This window comes from Heptranchias perlo, unplaced genomic scaffold (genome assembly GCF_035084215.1).
Source record: "Heptranchias perlo isolate sHepPer1 unplaced genomic scaffold, sHepPer1.hap1 HAP1_SCAFFOLD_946, whole genome shotgun sequence".
Lineage (NCBI taxonomy): Eukaryota > Metazoa > Chordata > Chondrichthyes > Hexanchiformes > Hexanchidae > Heptranchias > Heptranchias perlo.
Genome location: NW_027139988.1, coordinates 10,001 through 30,140, shown reverse-complemented (window position 1 = coordinate 30,140; position 20,140 = coordinate 10,001). Strand labels below are relative to the sequence as shown.

Sequence of the window (20,140 nt, the reverse complement as noted above, 5' to 3'; positions counted from 1 at the left end):
TCTACACTGTCCCGTCAAACACTCCCAGGGCAGGTACAGGGTTAGATACAGAGTAAAGCTCCCTCTACACTGTCCCATCAAACACTCCCAGGGCAGGTACAGGGTGAGATACAGAGTAAAGCTCCCTCTACACTGTCCCATCAAACACTCCCAGGGCAGGTACAGGGTTAGATACAGAGTAAAGCTCCCTCTACACTGTCCCGTCAAACACTCCCAGGGCAGGTACAGGGTTAGATACAGAGTAAAGCTCCCTCTACACTGTCCCATCAAACACTCCCAGGGCAGGTACAGGGTTAGATACAGAGTAAAGCTCCCTCTACACTGTCCCATCAAACACTCCCAGGGTCAGGTACAGGGTTAGATACAGAGTAAAGCTCCCTCTACACTGTCCCATCAAACACTCCCAGGGCAGGTACAGGGTTAGATACAGAGTAAAGCTCCCTCTACACTGTCCCATCAAACACTCCCAGGGTCAGGTACAGGGTTAGATACAGAGTAAAGCTCCCTCTACACTGTCCCATCAAACACTCCCAGGGCAGGTACAGGGTTAGATACAGAGTAAAGCTCCCTCCACACTGTCCCATCAAACACTCCCAGGGCAGGTACAGGGTTAGATACAGAGTAAAGCTCCCTCTACACTGCCCCGTCAAACACTCCCAGGGCAGGTACAGGGTGAGATGCAGAGTAAAGCTCCCTCTGCACTGTCCCGTCAAACACTCCCAGGGCAGGTACAGGGTTAGATACAGAGTAAAGCTCCCTCTACACTGTCCCATCAAACACTCCCAGGGCAGGTAAAGGGTTAGATACAGAGTAAAGCTCCCTCCACACTGTCCCGTCAAACACTCCCAGGGCAGGTACAGGGTTGGATACAGAGTAAAGCTCCCTCTACACTGTCCCATCAAACACTCCCAGGGCAGGTACAGGGTTAGATACAGAGTAAAGCTCCCTCCACACTGTCCCATCAAACACTCCCAGGGCAGGGACAGGGTGAGATACAGAGTAAAGCTCCCTCTACACTGTCCCTTCAAACACTCCCAGGGCAGGTACATGGTTAGATACAGAGTAAAGCTCCCTCTACACTGTCCCGTCAAACACTCCCAGGGCAGGGACAGGGTTAGATACAGAGTAAAGCTCACTCTACACTGTCCCATCAAACACTCCCAGGGCAGGTACAGGGTTAGATACAGAGTAAAGCTCCCTCTACACTGTCCCATCAAACACTCCCAGGGCAGGTACAGGGTTAGATACAGAGTAAAGCTCACTCTACACTGTCCCATCAAACACTCCCAGGACAGGTACAGGGTTAGATACAGAGTAAAGCTCCCTCCACACTGTCCCGTCAAACACTCCCAGGGCAGTTACAGGGTTAGATACAGAGTAAAGCTCCCTCTACACTGTCCCATCAAACACTCCCAGGACAGGTACAGGGTTAGATACAGAGTAAAGCTGCCTCCACACTGTCCCGTCAAACACTCCCAGGGCAGTTACAGGGTTAGATACAGAGTAAAGCTCCCTCTACACTGTCCCATCAAACACTCCCAGGACAGGTACAGGGTTAGATACAGAGTAAAGCTACCTCCACACTGTCCCGTCAAACACTCCCAGGTCAGGTACAGGGTTAGATACAGAGTAAAGCTCCCTCTACACTGTCCCATCAAACACTCCCAGGGCAGGTACAGGGTTAGATACAGAGTAAAGCTCCCTCCTCACTGTCCCATCAAACACTCCCAGGGCAGGTACAGGGTGAGATACAGAGTAAAGCTCCCTCTACACTGTCCCATCAAACACTCCCAGGGCAGGTACAGGGTTAGATACAGAGTAAAGCTCACTCTACACTGTCCCGTCAAACACTCCCAGGGCAGGTACAGGGTTAGATACAGAGTAAAGCTCCCTCTACACTGTCCCATCAAACACTCCCAGGGTCAGGTACAGGGTTAGATACAGAGTAAAGCTCCCTCTACACTGTCCCATCAAACACTCCCAGGGCAGGTTCAGGGTTAGATACAGAGTAAAGCTCCCTCTACACTGTCCCATCAAACACTCCCAGGGTCAGGTACAGGGTTAGATACAGAGTAAAGCTCCCTCTACACTGTCCCATCAAACACTCCCAGGGCAGGTACAGGGTTAGATACAGAGTAAAGCTCCCTCCACACTGTCCCATCAAACACTCCCAGGGCAGGTACAGGGTTAGATACAGAGTAAAGCTCCCTCTACACTGTCCCATCAAACACTCCCAGGGTCAGGTACATGGTTAGATACAGAGTAAAGCTCCCTCTACACTGTCCCATCAAACACTCCCAGGGTCAGGTACAGGGTTAGATACAGAGTAAAGCTCCCTCCACACTGTCCTGTCAAACACTCCCAGGGTCAGGTACAGGGTTAGAAACAGAGTAAAGCTCCCTCTACACTGTCCCATCAAACACTCCCAGGGCAGGTACAGGGTTAGATACAGAGTAAAGCTCCCTCTACACTGTCCCATCAAACACTCCCAGGGCAGGTACAGGGTAAGATACAGAGTAAAGCTCACTCTGCACTGTCCCATAAAACACTCCCAGGACAGGTACAGGGTTAGATACAGAGTAAAGCTCCCTCCACACTGTCCCATCAAACACTCCCAGGGCAGGTACAGGGTTAGATACAGAGTGAAGCTCCCTCTACACTGTCCCGTCAAACACTCCCAGGGCAGGTACAGGGTGAGATACAGAGTAAAGCTCCCTCCACACTGTCCCGTCAAACACTCCCAGGGCAGGTACAGGGTTAGATACAGAGTAAAGCTCCCTCTACACTGTCCCATCAAACACTCCCAGGGCAGGTACAGGGTTAGATACAGAGTAAAGCACCCTCTGCACTGTCCCATCAAACACTCCCAGGGTCAGGTACATGGTTAGATACAGAGTAAAGCTCCCTCTACACTGTCCCATCAAACACTCCCAGGGCAGGTACAGGGTTAGATACAGAGTAAAGCTCCCTCTACACTGTCCCATCAAACACTCCCAGGGTCAGGGACAGGGTGAGATACAGAGTAAAGCTCCCTCTACACTGTCCCATCAAACACTCCCAGGGTCAGGTACAGGGTTAGATACAGAGTAAAGCTCCGTCCACACTGTCCCATCAAACACTCCCAGGGCAGGTACAGGGTTAGATACAGAGTAAAGCTCCCTCTACACTGTCCCATCAAACACTCCCAGGGCAGATACAGGGTTAGATACAGAGTAAAGCTCCCTCTACATTGTCCCATCAAACACTCCCAGGGTCAGGTACAGGGTTAGATACAGAGTAAAGCTCCCTCTACACCGTCCCATCAAACACTCCCAGGGCAGGTACAGGGTTAGATACAGAGTAAAGCTCCCTCTACACTGTCCCATAAAACACTCCCAGGGCAGGTACAGGGTTAGATACAGAGTAAAGCTCCCTCTACACTGTCCCGTCAAACACTCCCAGGGCAGGTACAGGGTTAGATACAGAGTAAAGCTCCCTCTACACTGTCCCATCAAACACTCCCAGGGCAGGTACAGGGTTAGATACAGAGTAAAGCTCCCTCTACACTGTCCCATCAAACACTCCCAGGGCAGGTACAGGGTTAGATACAGAGTAAAGCTCCCTCTACACTGTCCCGTCAAACACTCCCAGGGCAGGTACAGGGTTAGATACAGAGTAAAGCTCCCTCTACACTGTCCCATCAAACACTCCCAGGGTCAGGTACAGGGTTAGATACAGAGTAAAGCTCCCTCTACACTGTCCCATCAAACACTCCCAGGGCAGGTACAGGGTTAGATACAGAGTAAAGCTCCCTCTACACTGTCCCATCAAACACTCCCAGGGTCAGGTACAGGGTTAGATACAGAGTAAAGCTCCCTCTACACTGTCCCATCAAACACTCCCAGGGCAGGTACAGGGTTAGATACAGAGTAAAGCTCCCTCCACACTGTCCCATCAAACACTCCCAGGGCAGGTACAGGGTTAGATACAGAGTAAAGCTCCCTCTACACTGCCCCGTCAAACACTCCCAGGGCAGGTACAGGGTGAGATGCAGAGTAAAGCTCCCTCTGCACTGTCCCGTCAAACACTCCCAGGGCAGGTACAGGGTTAGATACAGAGTAAAGCTCCCTCTACACTGTCCCATCAAACACTCCCAGGGCAGGTAAAGGGTTAGATACAGAGTAAAGCTCCCTCCACACTGTCCCGTCAAACACTCCCAGGGCAGGTACAGGGTTGGATACAGAGTAAAGCTCCCTCTACACTGTCCCATCAAACACTCCCAGGGCAGGTACAGGGTTAGATACAGAGTAAAGCTCCCTCCACACTGTCCCATCAAACACTCCCAGGGCAGGGACAGGGTGAGATACAGAGTAAAGCTCCCTCTACACTGTCCAATCAAACACTCCCAGGACAGGTACAGGGTTAGATACAGAGTAAAGCTCCCTCCACACTGTCCCATCAAACACTCCCAGGGCAGGTACAGGGTTAGATACAGAGTGAAGCTCCCTCTACACTGTCCCGTCAAACACTCCCAGGGCAGGTACAGGGTGAGATACAGAGTAAAGCTCCCTCCACACTGTCCCGTCAAACACTCCCAGGGCAGGTACAGGGTTAGATACAGAGTAAAGCTCCCTCTACACTGTCCCATCAAACACTCCCAGGGCAGGTACAGGGTTAGATACAGAGTAAAGCTCCCTCTGCACTGTCCCATCAAACACTCCCAGGGTCAGGTACATGGTTAGATACAGAGTAAAGCTCCCTCTACACTGTCCCATCAAACACTCCCAGGGCAGGTACAGGGTTAGATACAGAGTAAAGCTCCCTCTACACTGTCCCATCAAACACTCCCAGGGTCAGGGACAGGGTGAGATACAGAGTAAAGCTCCCTCTACACTGTCCCATCAAACACTCCCAGGGTCAGGTACAGGGTTAGATACAGAGTAAAGCTCCGTCCACACTGTCCCATCAAACACTCCCAGGGCAGGTACAGGGTTAGATACAGAGTAAAGCTCCCTCTACACTGTCCCGTCAAACACTCCCAGGGCAGGTACAGGGTTAGATACAGAGTAAAGCTCCCTCTACACTGTCCCATCAAACACTCCCAGGGCAGGTACAGGGTGAGATACAGAGTAAAGCTCCCTCTACACTGTCCCATCAAACACTCCCAGGGCAGGTACAGGGTTAGATACAGAGTAAAGCTCCCTCTACACTGTCCCGTCAAACACTCCCAGGGCAGGTACAGGGTTAGATACAGAGTAAAGCTCCCTCTACACTGTCCCATCAAACACTCCCAGGGCAGGTACAGGGTTAGATACAGAGTAAAGCTCCCTCTACACTGTCCCATCAAACACTCCCAGGGTCAGGTACAGGGTTAGATACAGAGTAAAGCTCCCTCTACACTGTCCCATCAAACACTCCCAGGGCAGGTACAGGGTTAGATACAGAGTAAAGCTCCCTCTACACTGTCCCATCAAACACTCCCAGGGTCAGGTACAGGGTTAGATACAGAGTAAAGCTCCCTCTACACTGTCCCATCAAACACTCCCAGGGCAGGTACAGGGTTAGATACAGAGTAAAGCTCCCTCCACACTGTCCCATCAAACACTCCCAGGGCAGGTACAGGGTTAGATACAGAGTAAAGCTCCCTCTACACTGCCCCGTCAAACACTCCCAGGGCAGGTACAGGGTGAGATGCAGAGTAAAGCTCCCTCTGCACTGTCCCGTCAAACACTCCCAGGGCAGGTACAGGGTTAGATACAGAGTAAAGCTCCCTCTACACTGTCCCATCAAACACTCCCAGGGCAGGTAAAGGGTTAGATACAGAGTAAAGCTCCCTCCACACTGTCCCGTCAAACACTCCCAGGGCAGGTACAGGGTTGGATACAGAGTAAAGCTCCCTCTACACTGTCCCATCAAACACTCCCAGGGCAGGTACAGGGTTAGATACAGAGTAAAGCTCCCTCCACACTGTCCCATCAAACACTCCCAGGGCAGGGACAGGTTGAGATACAGAGTAAAGCTCCCTCTACACTGTCCCTTCAAACACTCCCAGGGCAGGTACATGGTTAGATACAGAGTAAAGTTCCCTCTACACTGTCCCGTCAAACACTCCCAGGGCAGGTACAGGGTTAGATACAGAGTAAAGCTCCCTCTACACTGTCCCATCAAACACTCCCAGGGTCAGGTACAGGGTTAGATACAGAGTAAAGCTCCCTCTACACTGTCCCATCAAACACTCCCAGGGCAGGTACAGGGTTAGATACAGAGTAAAGCTCCCTCTACACTGACCCATCAAATACTCCCAGGGCAGGTACAGGGGTTAGATACAGAGTAAAGCTCCCTCTACACTGTCCCATCAAACACTCCCAGGGTCAGGTACAGGGTTAGATACAGAGTAAAGCTCCCTCTACACTGTCCCATCAAACACTCCCAGGGCAGGTACAGGGTTAGATACAGAGTAAAGCTCCTCTACACTGTCCCATCAAACACTCCCAGGGCAGGTACAGGGTTAGATACAGAGTAAAGCTCCCTCTACACTGTCCCATCAAACACTCCCAGGGTCAGGTACAGGGTTAGATACAGAGTAAAGCTCCCTCTACACTGTCCCATCAAACACTCCCAGGGTCAGGTACATGGTTAGATACAGAGTAAAGCTCCCTCTACAATGTCCCATCAAACACTCCCAGGGTCAGGTACATGGTTAGATACAGAGTAAAGCTCCCTCTACACTGTCCCATCAAACACTCCCAGGTCAGGTACAGGGTTAGATACAGAGTAAAGCTCCCTCCACACTGTCCCATTAAACACTCCCAGAGACAGGTACAGGGTTAGATACAGAGTAAAGCTCCCTCTACACTGTCCCATCAAACACTCCCAGGGCAGGTACAGGGTTAGATGCAGTGTTAAGCTCCCTCTGCACTGTCCCATCAAACACTCACAGGGCAGGTACAGGGTTAGATACAGAGTAAAGCTCCCTCTACACTGTCCCGTCAAACACTCCCAGTGTCAGGTACAGGGGTAGATACAGAGTAAAGCTCCCTCTACACTGTCCCATCAAACACTCCCAGGGCAGGTACAGGGATAGATACAGAGTAAAGCTCCCTCTGCACTGTCCCATCAAACACTCCCAGGGCAGGTACAGGGTTAGATACAGAGTAAAGCTCCCTCTACACTGTCCCATCAAACACTCCCAGGGCAGGTACAGGGTTAGATACAGAGTAAAGCTCCCTCTGCACTGTCCCATCAAACACTCCCAGGGTCAGGTACAGGGTTAGATACAGAGTAAAGCTCCCTCTACACTGTCCCATCAAACACTCCCAGGGTCAGGTACAGGGTTAGATACAGAGTAAAGCTCCCTCTACACTGTCCCATCAAACACTCCCAGGGTCAGGTACAGGGTTAGATACAGAGTAAAGCTCCCTCTACACTGTCCCATCAAACACTCCCAGGGCAGGTACAGGGTTAGATACAGAGTAAAGCTCCTCTACACTGTCCCATCAAACACTCCCAGGGCAGGTACAGGGTTAGATACAGAGTAAAGCTCCCTCTACACTGTCCCATCAAACACTCCCAGGGTCAGGTACAGGGTTAGATACAGAGTAAAGCTCCCTCTACACTGTCCCATCAAACACTCCCAGGGTCAGGTACAGGGTTAGATACAGAGTAAGGCTCCCTCTACACTGTCCCATCAAACACTCCCAGGGCAGGTACAGGGTTAGATACAGAGTAAAGCTCCCTCTACACTGTCGCATCAAACACTCCCAGGGTCAGGGACAGGGTTAGATACAGAGTAAAGCTCCCTCCACACTGTCCCAAACACTCCCAGGGCAGGTACAGGGTTAGATACAGAGTAAGGCTCCCTCGACACTGTCCCATCAAACACTCCCAGGGTCAGGGACAGGGTTAGATACAGAGTAAAGCTCCCTCTACACTGTCCCATCAAACACTCCCAGGGCAGGTACAGGGTTAGATACAGAGTAACGCTCCCTCTACACTGTCCCATCAAACACTCCCAGGGTCAGGTACAGGGTTAGATACAGAGTAAAGCTCCCTCTACACTGTCCCATCAAACACTCCCAGGGTCAGTTACAGGGTTAGATACAGAGTAAAGCTCCCTCTACACTGTCCCATCAAACACTCCCAGGGTCAGGTACAGGGTTAGATACAGAGTAAAGCTCCCTCTACACTGTCCCATCAAACACTCCCAGGGCAGGTTCAGGGTTAGATACAAAGTAAAGCTCCCTCTACACTGTCCCATCAAACACTCCCAGGGTCAGGTGCAGGGTTAGATACAGAGTAAAGCTCCCTCTACACTGTCCCATCAAACACTCCCAGGGTCAGGTACAGGGTTAGATACAGAGTAAAGCTCCCTCTACACTGTCCTATCAAACACTGCCAGGGCAGGTACAGGGTTAGATACAGAGTAAAGCTCCCTCTACACTCTCCCATCAAACACTCCCAGGGTCAGGTACAGGGTGAGATACAGAGTAAAGCTCCCTCTACACTGTCCCATCAAACACTCCCAGGGCAGGTGCAGGGTTAGATACAGAGTAAAGCTCCCTCTACACTGTCCTGTCAAACACTCCCAGGGCAGGTACAGGGTTAGATACAGAGTAAAGCTCACTCTACACTGTCCCATCAAACACTCCCAGGACAGGTACAGGGTTAGATACAGAGTAAAGCTCCCTCCACACTGTCCCGTCAAACACTCCCAGGGCAGTTACAGGGTTAGATACAGAGTAAAGCTCCCTCTACACTGTCCCATCAAACACTCCCAGGACAGGTACAGGGTTAGATACAGAGTAAAGCTACCTCCACACTGTCCCGTCAAACACTCCCAGGTCAGGTACAGGGTTAGATACAGAGTAAAGCTCCCTCTACACTGTCCCATCAAACACTCCCAGGGCAGGTACAGGGTTAGATACAGAGTAAAGCTCCCTCCACACTGTCCCATCAAACACTCCCAGGGCAGGTACAGGGTGAGATACAGAGTAAAGCTCCCTCTACACTGTCCCATCAAACACTCCCAGGGCAGGTACAGGGTTAGATACAGAGTAAAGCTCACTCTACACTGTCTCGTCAAACACTCCCAGGGCAGGTACAGGGTTGGATACAGAGTAAAGCTCCCTCTACACTGTCCCATCAAACACTCCCAGGGTCAGGTACAGGGTTAGATACAGAGTAAAGCTCCCTCTACACTGTCCCATCAAACACTCCCAGGGCAGGTACAGGGTTAGATACAGAGTAAAGCTCCCTCTACACTGTCCCATCAAACACTCCCAGGGTCAGGTACAGGGTTAGATACAGAGTAAAGCTCCCTCTACACTGTCCCATCAAACACTCCCAGGGCAGGTACAGGGTTAGATACAGAGTAAAGCTCCCTCCACACTGTCCCATCAAACACTCCCAGGGCAGGTACAGGGTTAGATACAGAGTAAAGCTCCCTCTACACTGTCCCATCAAACACTCCCAGGGTCAGGTACAGGGTTAGATACAGAGTAAAGCTCCCTCCACACTGTCCTGTCAAACACTCCCAGGGTCAGGTACAGGGTTAGAAACAGAGTAAAGCTCCCTCTACACTGTCCCATCAAACACTCCCAGGGCAGGTACAGGGTTAGATACAGAGTAAAGCTCCCTCTACACTGTCCCATCAAACACTCCCAGGGCAGGTACAGGGTTAGATACAGAGTAAAGCTCACTCTGCACTGTCCCATCAAACACTCCCAGGACAGGTACAGGGTTAGATACAGAGTAAAGCTCCCTCCACACTGTCCCATCAAACACTCCCAGGGCAGTTACAGGGTTAGATACAGAGTGAAGCTCCCTCTGCACTGTCCCGTCAAACACTCCCAGGGCAGGTACAGGGTGAGATACAGAGTAAAGCTCCCTCCACACTGTCCCGTCAAACACTCCCAGGGCAGGTACAGGGTTAGATACAGAGTAAAGCTCCCTCTACACTGTCCCATCAAACACTCCCAGGGCAGGTACAGGGTTAGATACAGAGTAAAGCTCCCTCTGCACTGTCCCATCAAACACTCCCAGGGTCAGGTACATGGTTAGATACAGAGTAAAGCTCCCTCTACACTGTCCCATCAAACACTCCCAGGGCAGGTACTGGGTTAGATACAGTAAAGCTCCCTCTACAATGTCCCATCAAACACTCCCAGGGTCAGGGACAGGGTGGGATACAGAGTAAAGCTCCCTCTACACTGTCCCATCAAACACTCCCAGGGTCAGGTACAGGGTTAGATACAGAGTAAAGCTCCGTCCACACTGTCCCATCAAACACTCCCAGGGCAGGTACAGGGTTAGATACAGAGTAAAGCTCCCTCTACACTGTCCCATCAAACACTCCCAGGGCAGGTACAGGGTTAGATACAGAGTAAAGCTCCCTCTACACTGTCCCATCAAACACTCCCAGGGTCAGGTACAGGGTTAGATACAGAGTAAAGCTCCCTCGACACCGTCCCATCAAACACTCCCAGGGCAGGTACAGGGTTAGATACAGAGTAAAGCTCCCTCTACACTGTCCCATAAAACACTCCCAGGGCAGGTACAGGGTTAGATACAGAGTAAAGCTCCCTCTACACTGTCCCGTCAAACACTCCCAGGGCAGGTACAGGGTTAGATACAGAGTAAAGCTCCCTCTACACTGTCCCATCAAACACTCCCAGGGCAGGTACAGGGTTAGATACAGAGTAAAGCTCCCTCTACACTGTCCCATCAAACACTCCCAGGGCAGGTACAGGGTTAGATACAGAGTAAAGCTCCCTCTACACTGTCCCGTCAAACACTCCCAGGGCAGGTACAGGGTTAGATACAGAGTAAAGCTCCCTCTACACTGTCCCATCAAACACTCCCAGGGCAGGTACAGGGTTAGATACAGAGTCAAGCTCCCTCTACACTGTCCCATCAAACACTCCCAGGGTCAGGTACAGGGTTAGATACAGAGTAAAGCTCCCTCTACACTGTCCCATCAAACACTCCCAGGGCAGGTACAGGGTTAGATACAGAGTAAAGCTCCCTCTACACTGTCCCATCAAACACTCCCAGGGCAGGTTCAGGGTTAGATACAAAGTAAAGCTCCCTCTACACTGTCCCATCAAACACTCCCAGGGTCAGGTGCAGGGTTAGATACAGAGTAAAGCTCCCTCTACACTGTCCCATCAAACACTCCCAGGGTCAGGTACAGGGTTAGATACAGAGTAAAGCTCCCTCTACACTGTCCTATCAAACACTGCCAGGGCAGGTACAGGGTTAGATACAGAGTAAAGCTCCCTCTACACTCTCCCATCAAACACTCCCAGGGTCAGGGACAGGGTGAGATACAGAGTAAAGCTCCCTCTACACTGTCCCATCAAACACTCCCAGGGCAGGTGCAGGGTTAGATACAGAGTAAAGCTCCCTCTACACTGTCCCGTCAAACACTCCCAGGGCAGGTACAGGGTTAGATACAGAGTAAAGCTCACTCTACACTGTCCCATCAAACACTCCCAGGACAGGTACAGGGTTAGATACAGAGTAAAGCTCCCTCCACACTGTCCCGTCAAACACTCCCAGGGCAGTTACAGGGTTCGATACAGAGTAAAGCTCCCTCTACACTGTCCCATCAAACACTCCCAGGACAGGTACAGGGTTAGATACAGAGTAAAGCTACCTCCACACTGTCCCGTCAAACACTCCCAGGTCAGGTACAGGGTTAGATACAGAGTAAAGCTCCCTCTACACTGTCCCATCAAACACTCCCAGGGCAGGTACAGGGTTAGATACAGAGTAAAGCTCCCTCCACACTGTCCCATCAAACACTCCCAGGGCAGGTACAGGGTGAGATACAGAGTAAAGCTCCCTCTACACTGTCCCATCAAACACTCCCAGGGCAGGTACAGGGTTAGATACAGAGTAAAGCTCACTCTACACTGTCTCGTCAAACACTCCCAGGGCAGGTACAGGGTTGGATACAGAGTAAAGCTCCCTCTACACTGTCCCATCAAACACTCCCAGGGTCAGGTACAGGGTTAGATACAGAGTAAAGCTCCCTCTACACTGTCCCATCAAACACTCCCAGGGCAGGTACAGGGTTAGATACAGAGTAAAGCTCCCTCTACACTGTCCCATCAAACACTCCCAGGGTCAGGTACAGGGTTAGATACAGAGTAAAGCTCCCTCTACACTGTCCCATCAAACACTCCCAGGGCAGGTACAGGGTTAGATACAGAGTAAAGCTCCCTCCACACTGTCCCATCAAACACTCCCAGGGCAGGTACAGGGTTAGATACAGAGTAAAGCTCCCTCTTCACTGTCCCATCAAACACTCCCAGGGTCAGGTACATGGTTAGATACAGAGTAAAGCTCCCTCTACACTGTCCCATCAAACACTCCCAGGGTCAGGTACAGGGTTAGATACAGAGTAAAGCTCCCTCCACACTGTCCTGTCAAACACTCCCAGGGTCAGGTACAGGGTTAGAAACAGAGTAAAGCTCCCTCTACACTGTCCCATCAAACACTCCCAGGACAGGTACAGGGTTAGATACAGAGTAAAGCTCCCTCCACACTGTCCCATCAAACACTCCCAGGGCAGGTACAGGGTTAGATACAGAGTGAAGCTCCCTCTGCACTGTCCCGTCAAACACTCCCAGGGCAGGTACAGGGTGAGATACAGAGTAAAGCTCCCTCCACACTGTCCCGTCAAACACTCCCAGGGCAGGTACAGGGTTAGATACAGAGTAAAGCTCCCTCTACACTGTCCCATCAAACACTCCCAGGGCAGGTACAGGGTTAGATACAGAGTAAAGCTCCCTCTGCACTGTCCCATCAAACACTCCCAGGGTCAGGTACATGGTTAGATACAGAGTAAAGCTCCCTCTACACTGTCCCATCAAACACTCCCAGGGCAGGTACTGGGTTAGATACAGTAAAGCTCCCTCTACACTGTCCCATCAAACACTCCCAGGGTCAGGGACAGGGTGGGATACAGAGTAAAGCTCCCTCTACACTGTCCCATCAAACACTCCCAGGGTCAGGTACAGGGTTAGATACAGAGTAAAGCTCCGTCCACACTGTCCCATCAAACACTCCCAGGGCAGGTACAGGGTTAGATACAGAGTAAAGCTCCCTCTACACTGTCCCATCAAACACTCCCAGGGCAGGTACAGGGTTAGATACAGAGTAAAGCTCCCTCTACACTGTCCCATCAAACACTCCCAGGGTCAGGTACAGGGTTAGATACAGAGTAAAGCTCCCTCTACACCGTCCCATCAAACACTCCCAGGGCAGGTACAGGGTTAGATACAGAGTAAAGCTCCCTCTACACTGTCCCATAAAACACTCCCAGGGCAGGTACAGGGTTAGATACAGAGTAAAGCTCCCTCTACACTGTCCCGTCAAACACTCCCAGGGCAGGTACAGGGTTAGATACAGAGTAAAGCTCCCTCTACACTGTCCCATCAAACACTCCCAGGGCAGGTACAGGGTTAGATACAGAGTAAAGCTCCCTCTACACTGTCCCATCAAACACTCCCAGGGCAGGTACAGGGTTAGATACAGAGTAAAGCTCCCTCTACACTGTCCCGTCAAACACTCCCAGGGCAGGTACAGGGTTAGATACAGAGTAAAGCTCCCTCTACACTGTCCCATCAAACACTCCCAGGGCAGGTACAGGGTTAGATACAGAGTCAAGCTCCCTCTACACTGTCCCATCAAACACTCCCAGGGTCAGGTACAGGGTTAGATACAGAGTAAAGCTCCCTCTACACTGTCCCATCAAACACTCCCAGGGCAGGTACAGGGTTAGATACAGAGTAAAGCTCCCTCTACACTGTCCCATCAAACACTCCCAGGACAGGTGCAGGGTTAGATACAGAGTAAAGCTCCCTCTACACTGTCCCATCAAACACTCCCAGGGCAGGTACAGGGTTAGATACAGAGTAAAGCTCCCTCTACACTGTCCCATCAAACACTCCCAGGGCAGGTACAGGGTTAGATACAGAGTAAAGCTCCCTCTACACTGTCCCGTCAAACACTCCCAGGGCAGGTACAGGGTTAGATACAGAGTAAAGCTCCCTCTACACTGTCCCATCAAACACTCCCAGGGTCAGGTACAGGGTTAGATACAGAGTAAAGCTCCCTCTACACTGTCCCATCAAACACTCCCAGGGCAGGTACAGGGTTAGATACAGAGTAAAGCTCCCTCTACACTGTCCCATCAAACACTCCCAGGGCAGGTACAGGGTTAGATACAGAGTAAAGCTCCCTCTACACTGTCCCATCAAACACTCCCAGGGCAGGTACAGTGTTAGATACAGAGTAAAGCTCCCTCTACACTGTCCCATCAAACACTCCCAGGGTCAGGTACAGGGTTCTCTCTCTCTCTCTTTCTCTCTCTCTCTCTCTCCGTCTCTCTCTCTCACCCTCTCACCTCGTTCATCTGCTTCACCTCATCCTCCTGCTCCAAACGCATTTTGTTGGCTTTCTCCAGCAGATACAAGCCCTTGACCCGAGCGGCCTCCTCCACGTCACTCAGCTTCTCGTTCTTCCGTCTCTGAAGCTCCTTCGCTCGCATGAAACTTTTACGTTCACCAGCCATTTCCTGCAGTGAGACGGCATCATCAGACCACCGGTGGGGGGAGGGGAGGGGCCACCGGCGGGGGGAGGGGCCACCGGCGGGGGGAGTGGACACCGGCGGGGGGAGGGGCCACCGGCGGGGGGAGGGGCCACCGGCGGGGGGAGGGGTCACCGGCGGGGGGAGGGGAGACCGGCGGGGGGAGGGGCCAACGGCGGGGGGAGGGGCCACCGGCGGGGGGAGGGGAGACCGGCGGGGGGAGGGGCCACCGGCGGGGGGAGGGGAGACCAGCGGTGGGAGGGGCCACCGGCGGGGGGAGGGGCCACCGGCGGGGGGAGGGGATCAGATAACGCAGCACATACAGGGAGGTGTAATCTGGGATCTTGCTGTGCCTGTGTGTGGGACTCAGTACCCCCCGGGGGGAGGGGGAGGGGTGATGTAATCTGTGATCTTGCTGTGCCTGTGTGTGGGACTCAGTACCCCCGGGGGGAGGGGGAGGGGTGATGTAATCTGGGATCTTGCTGTGCCTGTGTGTGGGACTCAGTACCCCCCGGGGGGAGGGGGAGGGGTGATGTAATCTGGGATCTTGCTGTGCCTGTGTGTGGGACTCAGTACCCCCGGGGGGAGGGGGAGGGGTGATGTAATCTGGGATCTTGCTGTGCCTGTGTGTGGGACTCAGTACCCCCGGGGGGAGGGGGAGGGGTGATGTAATCTGGGATCTTGCTGTGCCTGTGTGTGGGACTCAGTACCCCCGGGGGGAGGGGTGATGTAATCTGGGATCTTGCTGTGCCTGTGTGTGGGACTCAGTACCCCCGGGGGGAGGGGGAGGGGGAGGGGTGATGTAATCTGGGATCTTGCTGTGCCTGTGTGTGGGACTCAGTACCCCCGGGGGGAGGGGGTGGGGTGATGTAATCTGGGATCTTGCTGTGCCTGTGTGTGGGACTCAGTACCCCCGGGGGGAGGGGTGATGTAATCTGGGATCTTGCTGTGCCTGTGTGTGGGACTCAGTACCCCCGGGGGGAGGGGTAGGGGTGATGTAATCTGGGATCTTGCTGTGCCTGTGTGTGGGACTCAGTACCCCCGGGGGGGAGGGGGAGGGGTGATGCAATCTGGGATCTTGCTGTGCCTGTGTGTGGGACTCAGTACCCCCGGGGGGAGGGGTAGGGGTGATGTAATCTGGGATCTTGCTGTGCCTGTGTGTGGGACTCAGTACCCCCCGGGGGGAGGGGGAGGGTGATGTAATCTGGGATCTTGCTGTGCCTGTGTGTGGGACTCAGTGCCCCCCGGGGGGAGGGGTGATGTAATCTGGGATCTTGCTGTGCCTGTGTGTGGGACTCAGTACCCCCGGGGGGAGGGGGAGGGGTGATGTAATCTGGGATCTTGCTGTGCCTGTGTGTGGGACTCAGTACCCCCGGGGGGAGGGGTGATGAAATCTGGGATCTTGCTGTGCCTGTGTGGGACTCAGTACCCCCCGGGGGGAGGGGTAGGGTGATGTAATCTGGGATCTTGCTGTGCCTGTGTGTGGGACTCAGTACCCCCGGGGGGAGGGGGAGGGGTGATGTAATCTGGGATCTTACTGTGCCTGTGTGTGGGACTCAGTACCCCCGGGGGGAGGGGGAGGGGTGATGTAATCTGGGATCTTGCTGTGCCTGTGTGTGGGACTCAGTACCCCCGGGGGGAGGGGGAGGGGTGATGCAATCTGGGATCTTGCTGTGCCTGTGTGTGGGACTCAGTACCCCCGGGGGGAGGGGGAGGGGTGATGCAATCTGGGATCTTGCTGTGCCTGTGTGTGGGTCTCAGTACCCCCCGGGGGGAGGGGGAGGGGTGATGCAATCTGGGATCTTGCTGTGCCTGTGTGTGGGACTCAGTACCCCCGGGGGGAGGGGGAGGGGTGATGTAATCTGGGATCTTGCTGTGCCTGTGTGTGGGACTCAGTACCCCCGGGGGGAGGGGGAGGGGTGATGCAATCTGGGATCTTGCTGTGCCTGTGTGTGGGTCTCAGTACCCCCCGGGGGGAGGGGGAGGGGTGATGCAATCTGGGATCTTGCTGTGCCTGTGTGTGGGACTCAGTACCCCCGGGGGGAGGGGGAGGGGTGATGTAATCTGGGATCTTGCTGTGCCTGTGTGTGGGACTCAGTACCCCCCGGGGGGAGGGGGAGGGGTGATGTAATCTGGGATCTTGCTGTGCCTGTGTGGGACTCAGTACCCCCGGGGGGAGGGGGAGGGGTAATGTAATCTGGGATCTTGCTGTGCCTGTGTGTGGGTCTCAGTATCTCCCCCGGGGGGAGGGGGAGGGGTGATGTAATCTGGGATCTTGCTGTGCCTGTGTGTGGGTCTCAGTACCCTCGGGGGGAGGGGTAGGGGGAGGGGTGATGTAATCTGGGATCTTGCTGTGCCTGTGTGTGGGACTCAGTACCCCCGGGGGGAGGGGGAGGGGTGATGTAATCTGGGATCTTGCTGTGCCTGTGTGGGACTCAGTACCCCCGGGGGGAGGGGGAGGGGTGATGTAATCTGGGATCTTGCTGTGCCTGTGTGGGACTCAGTACCCCCCGGGGGGAGGGGGAGGGGTGATGTAATCTGTGATCTTGCTGTGCCTGTGTGTGGGACTCAGTACCCCCGGGGGGAGGGGGAGGGGTGATGTAATCTGGGATCTTGCTGTGCCTGTGTGGGACTCAGTACCCCCGGGGGGAGGGGGAGGGGTGATGTAATCTGGGATCTTGCTGTGCCTGTGTGGGACTCAGTACCCCCCGGGGGGAGGGGGAGGGGTGATGTAATCTGGGATCTTGCTGTGCCTGTGTGTGGGACTCAGTACCCCCGGGGGGAGGGGGAGGGGTGATGCAATCTGGGATCTTGCTGTGCCTGTGTGTGGGACTCAGTACCCCCGGGGGGAGGGGGAGGGGTGATGCAATCTGGGATCTTGCTGTGCCTGTGTGTGGGACTCAGTACCCCCGGGGGGAGGGGGAGGGGTGATGTAATCTGTGATCTTGCTGTGCCTGTGTGTGGGACTCAGTACCCCCGGGGGGAGGGGGAGGGGTGATGTAATCTGGGATCTTGCTGTGCCTGTGTGGGACTCAGTACCCCCGGGGGGAGGGGGAGGGGTGATGTAATCTGGGATCTTGCTGTGCCTGTGTGTGGGTCTCAGTATCTCCCCCGGGGGGAGGGGGAGGGGTGATGTAATCTGGGATCTTGCTGTGCCTGTGTGTGGGTCTCAGTGCCCTCGGGGGGAGGGGTAGGGGGAGGGGTGATGTAATCTGGGATCTTGCTGTGCCTGTGTGGGACTCAGTACCCCCCGGGGGGAGGGGGAGGGGTGATGTAATCTGGGATCTTGCTGTGCCTGTGTGTGGGTCTCAGTATCTCCCCCGGGGGGAGGGGGAGGGGTGATGTAATCTGGGATCTTGCTGTGCCTGTGTGTGGGTCTCAGTGCCCTCGGGGGGAGGGGTAGGGGGAGGGGTGATGTAATCTGGGATCTTGCTGTGCCTGTGTGGGACTCAGTACCCCCCGGGGGGAGGGGGAGGGGTGATGTAATCTGTGATCTTGCTGTGCCTGTGTGTGGGACTCAGTACCCCCGGGGGGAGGGGGAGGGGTGATGTAATCTGGGATCTTGCTGTGCCTGTGTGGGACTCAGTACCCCCGGGGGGAGGGGGAGGGGTGATGTAATCTGTGATCTTGCTGTGCCTGTGTGTGGGTCTCAGTACCCCCGGGGGGAGGGGGAGGGGTGATGTAATCTGGGATCTTGCTGTGCCTGTGTGTGGGACTCAGTACCCCCGGGGGGAGGGGGAGGGGTGATGTAATCTGGGATCTTGCTGTGCCTGTGTGTGGGACTCAGTACCCCCCGGGGGGAGGGGGAGGGGTGATGTAATCTGGGATCTTGCTGTGCCTGTGTGGGACTCAGTACCCCCGGGGGGAGGGGGAGGGGTGATGTAATCTGGGATCTTGCTGTGCCTGTGTGGGACTCAGTACCCCCCGGGGGAGGGGGAGGGGTGATGCAATCTGGGATCTTGCTGTGCCTGTGTGGGACTCAGTACCCCCGGGGGGAGGGGGAGGGGTGATGTAATCTGGGATCTTGCTGTGCCTGTGTGTGGGACTCAGTACCCCCGGGGGAGGGGGAGGGGTGATGTAATCTGGGATCTTGCTGTGCCTGTGTGTGGGACTCAGTACCCCCGGGGGGAGGGGGAGGGGTGATGTAATCTGGGATCTTGCTGTGCCTGTGTGTGGGACTCAGTACCCCCCGGGGGGAGGGGGAGGGGTGATGTAATCTGGGATCTTGCTGTGCCTGTGTGTGGGACTCAGTACCCCCGGGGGGAGGGGTAGGGGTGATGTAATCTGGGATCTTGCTGTGCCTGTGTGGGGCTCTGAACCCCCGGTAATTGACTCACCGCTGCCTGCATCCTCTCTGTGTTACCAGCCACTCGCATTGCCTCCCGTTCCTCTGGACCGATCACATGGGAGGCCATCTTGATCCGCTGAAACTCATCGGGGCTGATGATCAGAGTCTTTCCAGAGGGATCCTCTGTGGGAATACTGAGAGAGAGAGGGAGAGAGAGGGAGGGGGAGAGAGAGACGGAGGGAGAGAGTGAGACGGAGAGAGAGTGAGACGGAGGGAGAGAGTGAGACGGAGGGAGAGAGAGGGACGGAGAGAGAGAGAGACGGAGGGAGAGAGTGAGACGGAGGGAGAGAGAGGGAGGGGGCGAGTGAGACGGAGGGAGAGAGTGAGACGGAGAGAGAGTGAGACGGAGGGAGAGTGAGACGGAGGGAGAGAGTGAGACGGAGAGAGAGTGAGACGGAGGAGAGTGAGACGGAGGGAGAGTGAGACGGAGGGAGAGAGAGGGATGGAGAAAGAGAGAGACGGAGGGAGAGAGTGAGACGGAGGGAGAGAGAGGGAGGGGGCGAGTGAGACGGAGGGAGAGAGTGAGACGGAGGGAGAGAGAGGGAGGGGGCGAGTGAGACGGAGGGAGAGAGTGAGACGGAGAGAGAGTGAGACGGAGGGAGAGTGAGATGGAGGGAGAGAGTGAGACGGAGAGAGAGTGAGACGGAGGGAGAGTGAGACGGAGGGAGAGTGAGACGGAGGGAGAGAGTGAGACGGAGGGAGAGAGAGGGAGGGGGCGAGTGAGAGACGGAGGGAGAGAGTGAGACGGAGGGAGAGAGTGAGACGGAGGGAGAGAGTGAGACGGAGGGAGAGTGAGACGGAGGGAGAGAAAGAGACGGAGGGAGTGACAGAGACAGGGAGATTATTAACCATCAATCTCAATAATGATTGATCGATCTCTCTCTCTCTCTCTCTATATATATATATATATATCACTCTATCTATTATCTATCGATCTCTCTCTCTCTCTCTATATATATATATATATATCACTCTATCTATTATCTATCGATCTCTCTCTCTCTCTATATATATATATATATATATCACTCTATCTATTATCTATCGATCTCTCTCTCTCTCTATATATATATATATATATCACTCTATCTATTATCTATCGATCTCTCTCTCTCTCTCTATATATATATATATCACTCTATCTATTATCTATCGATCTCTCTCTCTCTATATATATATATATATATATATCACTCTATCTATTATCTATCGATCTC

General features: G+C 53.9%; 1 protein-coding gene across 1 annotated transcript in view; it reads right to left on the bottom strand.

Annotated features, from left to right (window-relative positions):
* Positions 1 to 19,056, bottom strand: part of LOC137319945 (cilia- and flagella-associated protein 45-like) — a gene marked incomplete at its 3' end in the record, with an annotated part of 56,366 nt that extends 37,310 nt beyond the window's left edge. The window contains exons 1-2 of the mRNA XM_067981820.1: positions 18,913 to 19,056; positions 14,393 to 14,563 (exon numbers count right to left, since the gene is read on the bottom strand). Of these exons, the coding sequence (XP_067837921.1) occupies positions 14,393 to 14,563; positions 18,913 to 18,990 (249 nt within the window). The remainder of the gene's footprint in view (positions 1 to 14,392; positions 14,564 to 18,912) is intronic.
* Between the last annotated feature and the right edge of the window lie 1,084 nt (positions 19,057 to 20,140).